The sequence below is a fragment of the Anticarsia gemmatalis genome, chromosome 2 (assembly GCF_050436995.1).
Source record: "Anticarsia gemmatalis isolate Benzon Research Colony breed Stoneville strain chromosome 2, ilAntGemm2 primary, whole genome shotgun sequence".
NCBI classification, from domain to species: Eukaryota; Metazoa; Arthropoda; class Insecta; order Lepidoptera; family Erebidae; genus Anticarsia; species Anticarsia gemmatalis.
In genome coordinates, this window is record NC_134746.1 from 12162655 (window position 1) to 12177475 (window position 14821).

At 33.4% G+C, this 14821-nt stretch overlaps 1 protein-coding gene and 1 long non-coding RNA gene across 2 annotated transcripts in view; one reads left to right on the plus strand and one right to left on the minus strand.

The window, feature by feature from the left end:
- Positions 1-2128: 2128 nt before the first annotated feature.
- LOC142984926 (uncharacterized) overlaps positions 2129-14821 on the plus strand; it is a 35592-nt gene continuing 22899 nt past the window's right edge. Inside the window, exons 1-2 of the long non-coding RNA XR_012960172.1 lie at positions 2129-2337; positions 2806-2927. This is a non-coding gene — a long non-coding RNA (uncharacterized LOC142984926). The remainder of the gene's footprint in view (positions 2338-2805; positions 2928-14821) is intronic.
- LOC142984915 (uncharacterized) overlaps positions 6168-14821 on the minus strand; it is a 187328-nt gene continuing 178674 nt past the window's right edge. The window contains exons 3-4 of the mRNA XM_076132800.1: positions 11265-11375; positions 6168-9695 (exon numbers count right to left, since the gene is read on the minus strand). Of these exons, the coding sequence (XP_075988915.1) occupies positions 8624-9695; positions 11265-11375 (1183 nt within the window). The 3' untranslated portion in view covers positions 6168-8623. The remainder of the gene's footprint in view (positions 9696-11264; positions 11376-14821) is intronic.

Consider the following 14821-nt stretch of genomic DNA (forward strand, 5'->3'; position numbering starts at 1 on the left):
TTTCTATTGTTTGTTTATCAATATTAGAAAGAATGTTAAACTGTTTGGGATAGATTATGACTGGGAAAGCACAGCCTAATCACAAACAGGCGGTATTCGCAGTTTTTTATTTAAGCAAACAACACGGGCACGTAATATATGTTTTTAAATCGTATACTTTTTAATCTTTCATATTTTCAAACATTTGGACATTCGTCTTCAAACTATATGAGCTTGGATGAATAAAATGTCTTGGCAATCCTCAGGTAAACTCTCTATTATAACACTCTCATAGCCCGGTAACATGACATGATATTGTACGACATGGTATGATATAACTGTCTAGAAAATTATATAAAGTCGTCGTATTTATATGATTTACGAGATACAGTACTTCGGAAACACTCAGATTCTATTGAAACACCGATAGGTATTCATTTTTTGACCAGGAATCAAACTTGAATCTTTGCACAACAATCACCGCTACACCATAGAGACAATAAAGAATTCACATCGACTCTCAAAATTTCAAATACTTACAAAATCCATATAACAAAATATTCTAGGTTCGTTTTAATTAAAATACATTCTTGCTTTTCATACTGTTTAATTATATTTCAAGAGTAACACATTATTATGTAGATGTCTTAATAACGAAACTTTGTTGAGAGCTAACGGTAAAGTTGTGTATGAGACACATTTGAGTTGCTAATTGGAGTAATTAATACTTATGAATACATTTTGTTAGCGTTTGAAAGTACAACTTCATTTGAAGTTTAAGAAAATGAACCGGTATTCGACTATATTACAATAAAAAATAATTTTGAAATAATAAAAATATTCATGAATCTTTTTTATTTGGTATTTTTTTTAAGATTTAGGTCTCTTAACAGTTCTGCGATTTCCTACACTCACTGCTAGAGAATCAAGTATACCTTCCGAAGACGCTAGGGTTCGGTTATCCACAAAATATTTCTCGACGCTTTCCAATTTTCAAAGTGGAAGGATAATCGCTCTTCTATACAAAATAGATAATTGTATTGGTGCGATTTTCTAAACAAAGTACAGCCACTTTTAAAAACAACACATTGTCGTCAACATCCAACACTCTAGAGAAATTAAAATGGGTGCCTTTTGAACTAATCTCCACATTTCACTGTAAACCAATTATAAATTGTCAGTATTTGATACATTGGGTAGAGTTCAGCTCTAGGGAAATCTAATCTTTCACTGAATCGAATTTTGTTTATTACCGTTTCGACTGTCGATTGGAAACTGCATGACAAATAGAATATTTAAGTGGCAACACTGAGGGAGCTTTTTCGTGAAAAATGAAATCGGACGGTTTTAATTAAATTATTGGTTCAGTTGGTAGTAAAACTCGATGAAAAATTTAATTTGTCGTCGATGGTAGTCCAGGAAAATGTAGTCAGAATTACTTGAGATTAACAGTTCCTTTTTCTGAATATGTAATAAAGCGTTTCATTATTAGGGTCAAAAGTGTATTATTGTACTTTTTGTTGAAGCTCTATTAACATAAATTCCATTAATTTAATAATTAATCAGTGGCGACGTGCAGTGACATTAGGTTACTTATCTTAAGACTGTACCCGTTTAGTATAGAAATGGACAAAATAAACCCACTCCAAAATTACTACATAAATCGGAAAAACAAACCGATGTCCACTAGATAAACGATGGTAATACACCTAATTGAATTTAAAATAGTACTAAAACGCATTGGAGAACGCGGTACTGCAAATTAGTAGTCTATCTAATTTCAAGTCATCACGTCAGTCAATGGGAAGGTTACTAATTAGTACTCCAATTAGTGAATTCGTTTCTATTTTGTGCGCCAAATATATGTAGTGGATGTGCAGATTTTAGTTTGAGTACATACATTCGTAGTTATATGTTATTATCTATTAATTTTAATTGTATTACGTGCCTACGTCGTTCGGGAGGAGACCCTTGCCCAGCAGTGGGACAATTCCGGGTAAAAAAAAAGAAAACAACATTACCGTCCTTTGATATTGTTATTTTCTTTATTTATTTATACTTTAGTAGTTCAAACAATAAGAAAATAGTGAAGACTAAACGAGGGTAGACATAAAAACTCACGCTACGCGAAGACGACGCTTAGCAGACGTGCTCTAAAGTCGGTCGGGAAACAAAAAAAGTATCGCAATCTTTTCTATATTCTTATCGTGTTCAAGATTCATTTAGCAATTTAGTATTGTGTGTAAAAACTGTGATTTTATAACTTCAATTGTCATTTCTTTTTTGAAGTTTTTTCAACACGTTTATAGTAGGTACATGTTTTATTTAAACACCACGTCTGAATAACGACAACAGAAGGTAAGAAAAATATGTATAGGTACTTTTCTTGAATAAGAATCATATCTCACACTCTCACTATCAACATCTGATTCTGGCATTTTAAATTAACAAAATGTCATCCCACAAAATATTAAAATTATATAACAAACTGAATTTTCATAATTGTACGAGAGACGCTTTCGCTTATTATCATAAATATTTCTGTCTGCTGCGGTCCTTCACTCAATTAGACGCAGAAACCGAGCGTAATTGTTATTTATGATATCACTTAGTTTCTTCTGTTATTATATAATATATCATGCCCGTATTTATCTCCTCTAATCACCTAGTTATACTGATCTCAAGTATTCTGCAGACAGAAATAATTAGCAATTTGCGAACGTGCTACTTGCTATTATATTTCAACAGGCGCATTTACTAATTTCATATAATTACCTAACTATTATTTATTCAGTGCTGTAATGTAATTATACGTTTTTCTTTCAGATTGGTCTTGGTTTTGTCACTCTGGAATTGAAACCCAAACCTGTGCCATGCATTACCGCATGTAGTGTGAAGATACTCACCCAGTCATCTCATCACATCTGGTTGAATTGCAGCATACAAAGGTACACATATGTATTTATTATTATTATTTTACACAATTTATCTACACCTACAATATAATAATTTTAGAAGCATCTTTCTTACCTTATATAAATTAAATTGCCTCCCTACACACCGATCCCCTTTTTCAAATTTCAGCGACAAAAATATTCGCACAAAACGCCGTATTTATATGAAAAGGCCAATTAAGCTCTTCACGAACAATTTAATACGAAGCATTCGAGATATTCGGGTGAAATAACTTAGTTAAGGGTAGGTACGGCTGCCAATCAGACCCTTGGAGCCTCTTGATTAGGTACATTCTTGCTTTTTGTGAGATCTCTCGCGCGAAGTGAAGGATCCGGCAGTGAAGGGCCAAGTCTCGTAATGAAATAGATATTTTTAAGAAGTAGATATGGTGCGATGAATTGTTATAAATGTTTATTTTGATAAAGCTTAGTCATATAGAAAAGTAGTTGTGAAAGTAGTATTCTTTTATAGCAGTCTGAATGTAACTGCCACACTACGACCACCAACGCCTACTCGGTCACATTTTACAACTAAAACTACAATTAACTTTTGCAATAGAATATTGTTCCAAAAGTGATATTTTTTATATTAACTGCACGATTTTCCGTAAAACGCATTTTCGCCTCAAATCTAACCTCTCTAGCTAAAATAATTCAAGTAAATAAGTCACTGGCGGAAATTGTCTCCCAAATTATATTATTTTATATAAATCAATTTAAACCGAACTTGGCTACTTGCACATTTACATTGAGCCGTTGATTCAATTGTAGGAATTGTTAGAACAAAGCTTCTTTCAGTAATGGCTGAGAGCTCGCGATGCTTCACAATTGTTCTTATAACAATGTTCTTCGGTTTGTATTACACTCGTACAATAATTGATATTGTAGAAATTAATTGAATATAGTCTATGACTATTTATTTCAGTTGTAAGAATGTGCAGTGTATTGTTTACTAATAGCATCACTTAAGTAGATGATATTATCGCTGAAAATATTAAATTCTTCTGTTCTTTTCGTGATATAATGCCAATTAAAATTAAAAAAAAAGGATAATTATAAAACACTGCAAATTCTAATAAATACTTTCTTAAACTAAGTTTTTCCTCAAATACGAGGATCTTTAACTCTTAAAAACAAGAAAAATATTATAGCTATAAATTACATATTTTTGAAAAATATCAAAAACTAAACTTTTATATCACTGCATAAAAACAATAACATACCTAAATGAAATTCATAAATTTCTTGCAACACATGGCTCAACAATTTAGTTTCAAAAAACAATTTCAAATGCAAACTGCTAAACGAAATGTTTTCCCAAACTTCCAAAAATATTCTTTTGTTTCCATTCAGCGCTAAACAAAGTCTGCAAAAGGTTTTATGTTAACTTAATATATATTTAATGTAACAATAGAGTTTCTCTTAAAGTGACAGTTTATTTTGTAAGCGCAAATTGATATGATTATTATGAACAGGCTAACTTGCAATGACATTAAGAAAATCAAGTTATTTTAGCTTCTGCCCACAACTTCGTTCGCGTGAAAAGGTCCTCAGGTCATAGAGTAGGAATTATTTGTGTTAATCTATGTTCTATACGATATGTGAGCCAAATGTTTGTACGACTAGTAGTAGAATAGCATACAGACCAACTAACGATACTTAAAAATATACTTTTTTTACATATTGGTCCTTTTTGTTGTGAGGTTAGTCATCTGCCATTTAAAATGTAGGTACAGTCAGCTCCAAAAGTAGCTTAACAAGTTTATATTTTCAAAACCTCTGTGTTACGTAACTTTAATAAATAAATGATCAAAATCAGGTAGAATGAGTTAGAATTAAACATTTGAATCACACTCCTCCATATACTATTTAGACAGGTATCTGGTATCTGATGACCAGTCTAGTAAATAAAGACATAACTGTATATCCCAAGTTTAGGCAATCAAGAAATCATTTTATGACTTACTGTACCTCGTAAAACTTACCTCGTATAACAATTTTTCCGATATTCAGGCCGTCCGCCGATATATAAACAAATTAAGTTAGTACCTACTATTAACATACGCTAGAGGCGCTGTCTATTATACAAACATACAAAATTATATAAAATCAGCTCTTCTTCCAATAGCGTATACCTTCAAATAAATGTCATTAGCGGGCTTGATAGTGCAATAGTAGTTCCATAGTCTCTCTAAAGGAAAGTCAGGCTTTAGTGAACACTAGAGCACCATTGGGTCAGAGATCGTGGGTTCGATTCCCACACGGGACAATTATTTGTGGATCGCACAAAAGATTGTTTCGGGTCTGGTTGTACTTTGTATCCGTTGTTTATAAAAGTCCCCGCGACACAATGACAACTCCTAGGTCGGAAGTAGTCTTATAAAAATGTAAAAAAGCATAAAAAATAATTGTGGGCTGGAGTCTGCTCGTAGAATAGGCTGCCTTAGCTAGGAGTGTTTCTACAATAATACTAATTAAGCAGCAGTAATATTTTATTGGTTTGATTGCAGACAAACAGCTCTGATATAACACCTGACCGACTGATATCGAGCAGTTAAATTTAATTGTACAATAAATGTTTATTTGCAAGTTGCGTTGCTCAAGTTCAGGTCGTTGTATAACTTTATTTAACCTGATTTGTCGGCATCGTATTTTTTAAGGTGTAAAGACACAGGATGTTTCAATCACTTGCCACTTTAAGGCCGGAATAAGGACTTTTGGAAGTGTTAGACTTGCTGTCACTTTATGTAGCAGATAAATTATCTGACAGTTATGCCTTGATCACACCTACCGAGTGGACGTGCGAGACAGTGCGCTCGGCCGAGTACTCGGTGTCTATGAACATTACGACGAGTGTGATCAGAGTCTTGATTCTCTACTACTATCGACTACCGAAATTTTGACGTTTAGAATGTACTGCCAAAATATTTCCTACGACACCCGTCAGAGGCGCTGATCAGATTTCCATACAAAATTTCTCGATGACAGGTCGGTTGTCGGTAGTCGATAGTAGCAGAGAATTGAGCTACAGGGCATTATTCGTAAGCTGCAAAAGTGATCTTAATGCTACTATTATTTGACGTTTGAACGATACGAATTAGATACTATCGTTTCGAATTAGTGATTTTGCTTTAATTGACGGTGACTATGGTCGCTGTTTTAGACTAAAACTTTCTTTCTTTCGTTTCCAGAGGATTTTTAGTCGAGGTATTTGATAAATTAAAACAACGGAAATTATTTCTTCATATATTTATTTTCAATTCAATATCAGTGTTTGACTATTATTAGGAATGCGGTGTACACAGTAATTATATTAAAATATATTTTGTTAAGCTTTGTTCATTTTACAGCGGGATAGTGATATGTAGGTGTTTGCAGGCTGGCCGGGTGTTTTGCAAAACGGCTGTTTTTTAGCCTTATTACTAAGTTTTAGGCTTCTAGTATAACCTGTAGCGCGACTCGAGTATTCAGCGAAACGTCTATTTTTCGCCTAAACACCAAATTTCAGGTATTTCTAGTCTAACCTGTAGCACAATTTTCTACAGTCGTTACTATCGAGTAGGGAAAGTTTGACATTTAAAATTTACTGAAAATATAGTTACTACGGCACCTGCTAGAGGCGCTGATTAATTTTTCATACAATATTTTTTGTTAGTAATTTGGGGCATTTGTAAAATTCGTTTTGTTGAGTCGTTTTATGTATAAGTAACTTTCGATTTTTTTAATGATGGTTTTGTTATTATTAATAGGATGTATGAGTATTTGTTAGTGTTTTTTGAATGTGCCTTCCTTTCTATATACACAATCGACCGAAATATGATCAAAAATATCTCGTACATTGTATCCAAATAAAATAAAATAATAAAAAAAGTTTTAACAAAAATATCGCAAAATAAACGCCTCTGTCAAAAATAAAAATAAATCTCAATATTTTCATTTCCAATAACTAAAAAAATAACAAAAATAAATCTCTTTCCATGAAACACGTTGTATAATTACTTTAAAATAATCCAATACACGTGTCAAAAAATAGCATAACACGTGTCACGATTTGCCACAAATGTACACGTGCTGTAAGATTGCCACAAAAATTGTGCACGTGCCCAAATTGTCACACAAATGTACACGTGTTTAGACAATGGTATTTTGAAGACGTTATTCTTGTTACGTTAAAGACTGTTAATAATTATGTATTTGAAATGTTAATTATTATTATAATATAATTTGTTATGTTTACGGAAATTTTGTTGTTAAAATGTTATGTTTTCGTATATTATTAGAATTTTTATAATATTTTGTTTGAAGGATATAATAATATATGTTTGTATAGAAAATTTAAATCGTATATTAATATAGATTGTTTACTTCTACGTTTTTATGCGTTGTATTCCGCGGAAATAATCGAATTATTAAAAGCAAATAGAAAACTATGATTATTATAACTTTTAAAGTTACTTATAGTTTTGTCCTGCTTTTGTAGTAAAAACTTAATTTTATCACGCGAAATATAAGAAAAAATCGTTTTGTTAGAATGTGGTTTGATTTGTCATAACATATTATATGGCAATGCTTAATGTCTATATGTATCGAGTATATAATTGAAACTACTATTTTGGCTTATATTATCTAGTAGTTAGTTTGTTTTTTTTCATAGGAAAATATATTTGAATACAACATTAATTGAAAAGGTATGTACAACAGTAACGATAATAACAAAATATAATAAATAATAGTCGTTAAAATCGGAGCAGATTTTTAAAAACAAATTTTGATGGATTTTGATATAATTTTATTACATTTGAAACAGTTTATAATAGAAAAAGTTTATATTAAATTTGAATAATTTTTGTGATGTTTTGTGTAGTAACTATAAATTATTTTGTGACTTTATGTAATTTATGAAATAACACACGGCCAGCCTGTAAACGGAAATAATATGAACTATTTATTATAAAGAGAAAAATTATTTTAATAATTGGCACCGAGATAATAAATATCTAAATTATTATAAATCTTCAGAATTATTATTCTGTTTTATATTACTTTAATCTTACATTACAATGAATTGGCGAAAGAAATTTGACGAGACAATCACACAATCACAGGAGTTTTATCAATTCCAATCAAGCAATTTTTATATAATCAAAAATATTTTTGTTATTTAAAAATGAAATACACAAAATCAGTCGTGCGCGAAAAATACATATTTTTAAAAGTTTTCTATTGTTTAAAGAACAGTTTGTACTATTTTAACAAAAACTATTTATTCTATTACTTACTTATTACTACGCAACGTCCACTGCTGGGGTAAGCACAGAAGGGAAAAATATGTTTTGTATTAAAAATATTACGTTCAAACATCTATTGTAAGCTCAACATTAAGATCAACAACAGTTATAGATAGGCCTTTAATATAAAGGGAGGATATAAAATTTAAATCTCAGATTATATCAACTAGGGATCTCTTACTTAGTCCCGAAAACAATAGAAAACTCGAAAAAACTACCTTAAACTATTTGAATGTTGCACAATCTCATACATATAAGAAATATCTATTTACAATAGTTTGAGTATCAAGAATAACATGATTTGCCTCTGTAAAGCTGACAGGTTACAACCCTTTCGGAAAGATACTTCGATACTACAAGTGTGAATCCAGTGATGTATCCAACTCTTAACTAAAGGAACTTTTAGGCGTAGCTTTGAGCGTGCTCTAGCGGAATATTCGAGAACTTATTCCCCTTCTCCACCCAGTTCTTTAGCCTACCTCGTAATTCTTCAAGGCTTTTTGACTTGGCCTTGTTTATCCGTTTGTACTTGACGTCTTTCGGTTTGGTCACGTTCCTGTGGTTCGACATGACCCTGTTGTACGTGACCACGTGGTTCGAGCGCGGCTCCGGGTCCTCGTCGCTCTCAGGGTTGGAGGTGACTTCATCATCAGACTCGTTGGCTGGAGTCATTCGTTTTGGCACATAACTGTACGACCACACTTCCTTGCCGGCTTTTGGTTTGAGCTCCTTGTCGTTATCTATGCTCTTCACTTCAGCCGTTAGCACCACACTCCTCATTCGGAAGTTGTCCCGCCGCTGTGCGAGCAAACTGGTCTCCTTGTACTTCTCCTCATCAGTTTTGTTGGCATCTTTGAGTTCCTTCTCTGTGCTGTTCTGCGCACTTAATCCCTTTGTGGAGTCTCCATCGACTTCTTCTTCCACGCTGTATACAGTTTCGAGGATCTCTGGTCGCCGCAGGAATCCGTTCGACCGCCTCACGATGTTGTATTTGAGGTTGGGGTCGATGGCATCTGATATTGACCTGACAATCGTGACGCTGTCAGGGTTCGTCGACCTGAACCTCGGTACAGGCGTGTTACTGCTGTCGAAGTCAACGTCTTCCATGATGACAGCTGAGTCTGAATCATTGAGGGAATCGAAGTCCCCTGTGATGTGAGTATCTTGGAGCATGTCGCGGAAATCTGGTATATTCTGAGTGATTTCTATACCGTTATCGAGTAGCTTAGCTTGGAGAGTCTCGATAACTTTCTGTTGTTTCATAATGATGGTCTCTCGGAGCGCGAGCATGCTTGTTATTTCTTTCTGCTTGCGGACGAGGCGCGACTCGAAGAGTAACAGCTGGCTGGAGAGAGATTTCAGCTGTTCCGCTTTCTCCTTCTGCAGACGAGTGACTAGTTCCTCTTGGGTTCTCTGAGCCCGGCGCCATGTCAGGAGCTGGTGTGCTTGAGCACGATACTTCATCCGAAGATCTCTGTAACACAAAAAAGAATACATTACAATCCACTACATAAACAGTCTTAAGCGTCGGGGCGTAACTTTCCCGATTTACATAAATTCAGTATTCTTCAACTATAATAAAAGTCGGTACAATCTTTTGTATAATTTTGAAATTTAAATATTGTGAAAAATCTAAATAACAAAACCCTGGCTCGTGTATAATTTGTGTAATTTATGAAACCCTAAGATATTTTAGACGTTTTTATTTGTTATAACACATTAAAATGTAAATTGAGTTGTTGGGCCTCCTTTGAACTTGTAAAGGTGTTGTGAGACATCAAAGTAACACTTTGAACCACCTTCAAGTCTAACACTTAGAGCTTAAGTATTGACACATATACATACATACATAATATATGCCTGTTATACAAGCAGGTGTAGGCATAGGTGTATGAAATACACCCACGTTTCGCTCTTAATACTGTTGGTTCCATCTAATAGCGGGAAGCCTATTGCCATAATATCGAGCGCGTTGCGACCGCGCTAATCAAGGGAGCTCCAATTGAGTATAAACACTAACAACTTATTATTATGAATATCATAGAAGAATAAGAATATATAATACTAGCTGACCCAGCAAACGTTGTTTTGCCATGTAAATTAAAAAAAATATGTTGTCACTTAGGGGTATGAAAAATAGATGTTGGCCGATTCTCAGACCCACTCAATATGCTCACAAAATTTCATGAGAATCGGTCAAGCCGTTTCGGAGGAGTATGGCAACGAATTTTATATACATTTTTTTGTGAATCTAAACCATTCTCAGATCCCCTTGAACACACACAAAAAATTTCATCAAAATCGGTCCAGTCGTTTAAGAGAAGTTCAGTGACATACACACTTACAGAAGAGTTATATATATAAAGATAAACAATCTTCAACTGATTGTATCAAAATAGAGTTTCAAGGTATTCCCTTAAAGTTATTTCCGAAGGGAGCCATCCAGACACCTGGTTACTAAACTTATTTCCAAACTTCATGAAACTTATCCTCATTAGAGCTACAGCTACGTCTAGTTAGGGTCAATGACATTGTCGAGATGAAGATCTCTTAATATGTTTTCCTTGTTTCAGTCACACGTTTTGCGATAGAATGGACTTTTACGACTTTGGTTTTGTACTATGTTGCTAGTTTGCTACTTTTTTACCTTTTGAAGGTTTAACTTCCTCAGTATCCATCTGATATAGAAGAATATTCTCGTGGATTAACTACAAGTACAAGTTACCATAAAGGTTAGAGTATATATTCTTTCCAATAAGTATTGCTCAATCAGAAAATATCACAAATAAAAATCGACCCTGCGCATTTTGCGAAAATGAGTTTCAGTATTAGCCATTAGTTTTGAAAGCTTCCTCTTTATCCAAGGCAGCGTAATAATGGCTGATGAGGTTAATGAGTGAAGTTTTCTGCATGAACAGTATTGTCAATCATTATACCACTTTGTACGTGGCTCATATGAATTGTCAGAAATCTTAGAGTAGGAATAGTTTATTGAATCTTTGCAAGTATAAGTGAAAAGACGATAAATGGTTGTGAAGGTTACCTGATAGTTCTCCTGGCTTCCTCCAAGGTGTGCGCCTCGAGAGGGTCGGTGAGGGATGCCGCTAGCGATACGTCAGGCTCCGTTGGGCTGTTCAGAGCCGACTCGCTCCGGCTGAGGACAAGAGAAAATACGTTTAATATAACAGCTCATATTTATGGTTATATACAGTGTTACTGGTGGAGACGGCCTGGTTCACTCGGGGCAGTATTTCATAATTTATTAGAGGCAGTATTTATTCGACTTATTAAGAATTTTCCACTATCAACTTAACCTTTCACTTATAATTGGACTTGAAAGGTCTTTTTATGAAAAGTTATGGTTTTACGTTTTTTAGATTAAGTATATTTTATAAAAGAAAGGAAGATTTTATTCGATGAGAAAAAAGGATAGGATAATATGGTTGAAAAAGTATTATACATTAGTTCCTGCCTTTTTTATCACGGAAATACAATGCCTTGTCACCTTCGTATATCGACGTTGACCTTTAAATTATAAGTATTGGAAGTAATAGATTTTTTTTAACACGCTAGGAAAGTCAAAAAGTAATTAATTCAAACTACTATACGAACGAGCAGGTTTCTTAAAAAATGACATTCCAAATGTCAAACGTTTGAAACTATTTCGAGTTCGTAATCGCTCTAATTTCTAAATCGTGACATTTAATGCCATCTTGCTAAATTAGAATGTAACGTAACGATAAAATGAATTATTAACTCATTTCAAATATATTTGAACGCCAACCCCTCACAACTACGCAAAGTGGGCACATTAAATATTTAATATAATATTTAACCAATTACTCAGTCTTCAGTCAATATGGGAAAGGTAAATCGTATAATAATATCATAAAATATTAGTAGTTTCCGGGCCAATATAAATGAATAGGCACCCCAATTATTTGTTACCGTCGGGTTAAACCTTACCTTCGAAAGTTGGATAAAAATCGCCTTATACACAAACCAATTCGGTATAACCATATCATGATTTAAGTAGGTAATTTAGTAAAAAAACATATTTGTAAAATAAACCGTTAAAATTAATTAAAAGGTTAATTAAACGAACACTTAATAACTTAAGTCAGATTTAAATACATTTTTCACTCCGACACATTATAAGACAGTTATTATAGGTCAGGTAGTTCCACACAAAATTAATCACACGTTTTTTGTATCTTTTACAAGCAGTATTAATACAATTCTAAAAATGAACATCACATCCAACTTCTTACAAAATATTTTAAATGCGCAACACTACGGATGCTATTTTTCACTTAGAATCTACTACTCCGATTTTTATTAAAACTGGCACCCACACCTAAAAAAAAAAACAAATTAACACATGAGCTAATTTTTATCCCAGTTTTTTTGTACTTTTCCTAATAAAATAGGTCTAAATTATGTTAATATGAAAACCACACGACACACGTTCAAACTAAAAACCTCCAAACTCTCTGTCTTAATATTAGATTACGTTTTAATTAGTTCGCGACTTTCACGAGGTTCTGAAGCCTCCACACTGAAAGGCAATATGTCAAGGTATTCCCTTTGTAACGCGAACGAGAAAAATTGTATGAAAAAGGTCAATTGTCATACAATTTCTGATACGATTGACGTATTGATGGGATTTGATTGAATTTATCTTTGTAGGACGGCTTTTGAATGTTTTTGTAAGATGTATTTATTGTTTTTTGATGTGAATATGTAAGTGGGTTGTTTTGGTATGTGAAATAAATACGTAGATAAATAACAATGTCAACTATGTTAGTTTTTGGGTTAGATAAAATGATAAAAGCGTTGTTTATGTAAAATTGGTGGTTAAAATAAAAAGATGGACAGTAGTATTCACATATCCTAGCTCTTTTCTTAACTGCGGAAAGGGATGCAAAGTGGAGAATTTTTTTTTCGTTTTCCTATAGTTAGTCATAGGTAGTGCCTTAAAAACGGGAGATTTTTTTCACGTGAACGCTTATATAAGGAGCTTAGAAAATTATGACATTTCGTCCACAATTTATAAATGATCAATTAAACTATCGATCCTTTTGACCTCAACAGCTCTTATTACATAATAAAAAAAAACTAAAACACCCAATGCCTTTCGTCTGACATTGTGTAAAACTTCCTAAAGAACAAACAGGGGTGTTAAACTGAGCGGTCCGGAATAAATTACGGTTTTTATCCCCCAACTTGGGCTCCCCTGTCAATACAGGTACGCATTAAAAGTTGGCAACAAGCAACTTTTTACTGAGCGCTCATTATTCTAATCAACGAGTAAGCTCTATGAGGCATCCAGCAGCCTTCACAAGTTACCAACTCATTTATATTTGTTAGGTAACGCTTTGAAGGTTTGTTTTATATACGTTTTTGACATAGGTTTTACATAGATAGGGACATTGGCTAGACTTGGTTGACTTAATTAGACTACAAGATATTTAATTTTAGGGTATTGGCTAAACTTTGGTATATTTAATAGAGATTTCTATCTGAAAGCAAGTAATGTACGTATTTGTCTATTTACTGTCATACATATTATAGATAGCATAATTCGTCTTCCACTACTGGGTAAACACCTATCAAAAAGAGACAAAGGTTAAACCTTACCACGTCGGTAAAATGCTTGTCGAGTCTAAACATTCGTTTCAGAACTGTATTAAATAACTCTCTTCCTTTGCCATCAGGTGGATAGTGGTTATTTGAAATACAGTGTTCACTTCGTAAAGCTATTGTTTGGTTGAACTTTCCATCATTTGCGTGGGAGGTAAATACTGAAACATTTCGGCCATTACTGCATTGATAATCCGACTTTACGTTTCTAAAATAGAATTGAAAGCCTCATATTTCCTAGTTCAGAATTTAGCACACATTCTCTTCCAGTTTAATGATGTAAGTCCATACTTGCATACACATTATTACAGATACTATTAATGCAAAATTCTGTGTGTCGATATTTACATGTATATTTCAGGAGTCACCTCCGGTTTCTGAGTACATTTAGCGGTAGTTTATCTATTCGATAGCGTTTTTTTAATAGAGTTTTTACGCTATTGAATAGATAAACTACCGCTAAATGTACCTCAGAAACCGAGGGTAAAAGGCTCAAGCAATCTTAATGAAATTTAGCGTGAAGGTTTTTGCAGACCAGAAATCATAGTAGGTACGTTATTAATATTATGGAGAATAAATATAAATGGGAAAGTTTGTGAGGATAGGTAACTCCGTCAACGCAAAATGTCTAGTTTAGCACACAGATAATTTAGAACCTGGATTAATACCTAGGATACTTTCTATCCCGCGAAATCTATCCACGCGAAACACGTAGAAATCTTTCTTTCGTAGACAGAAACTAGTTTCATATTAATGTAATTTAAATGCAATAATTTTTCGCTACAGTGACATCTGTTAATACTAATTGCTTCACATTATTGCAACTGCACTAATAACCTTTTCGCGGCGAGTCTAAGAGTGTATTTAATACATAACATGCTAATTAATTACCACACTAATATGGTATGATTGACATATCAGGCTGACATCAATTGATTGCAATTATTGCGTAAAACT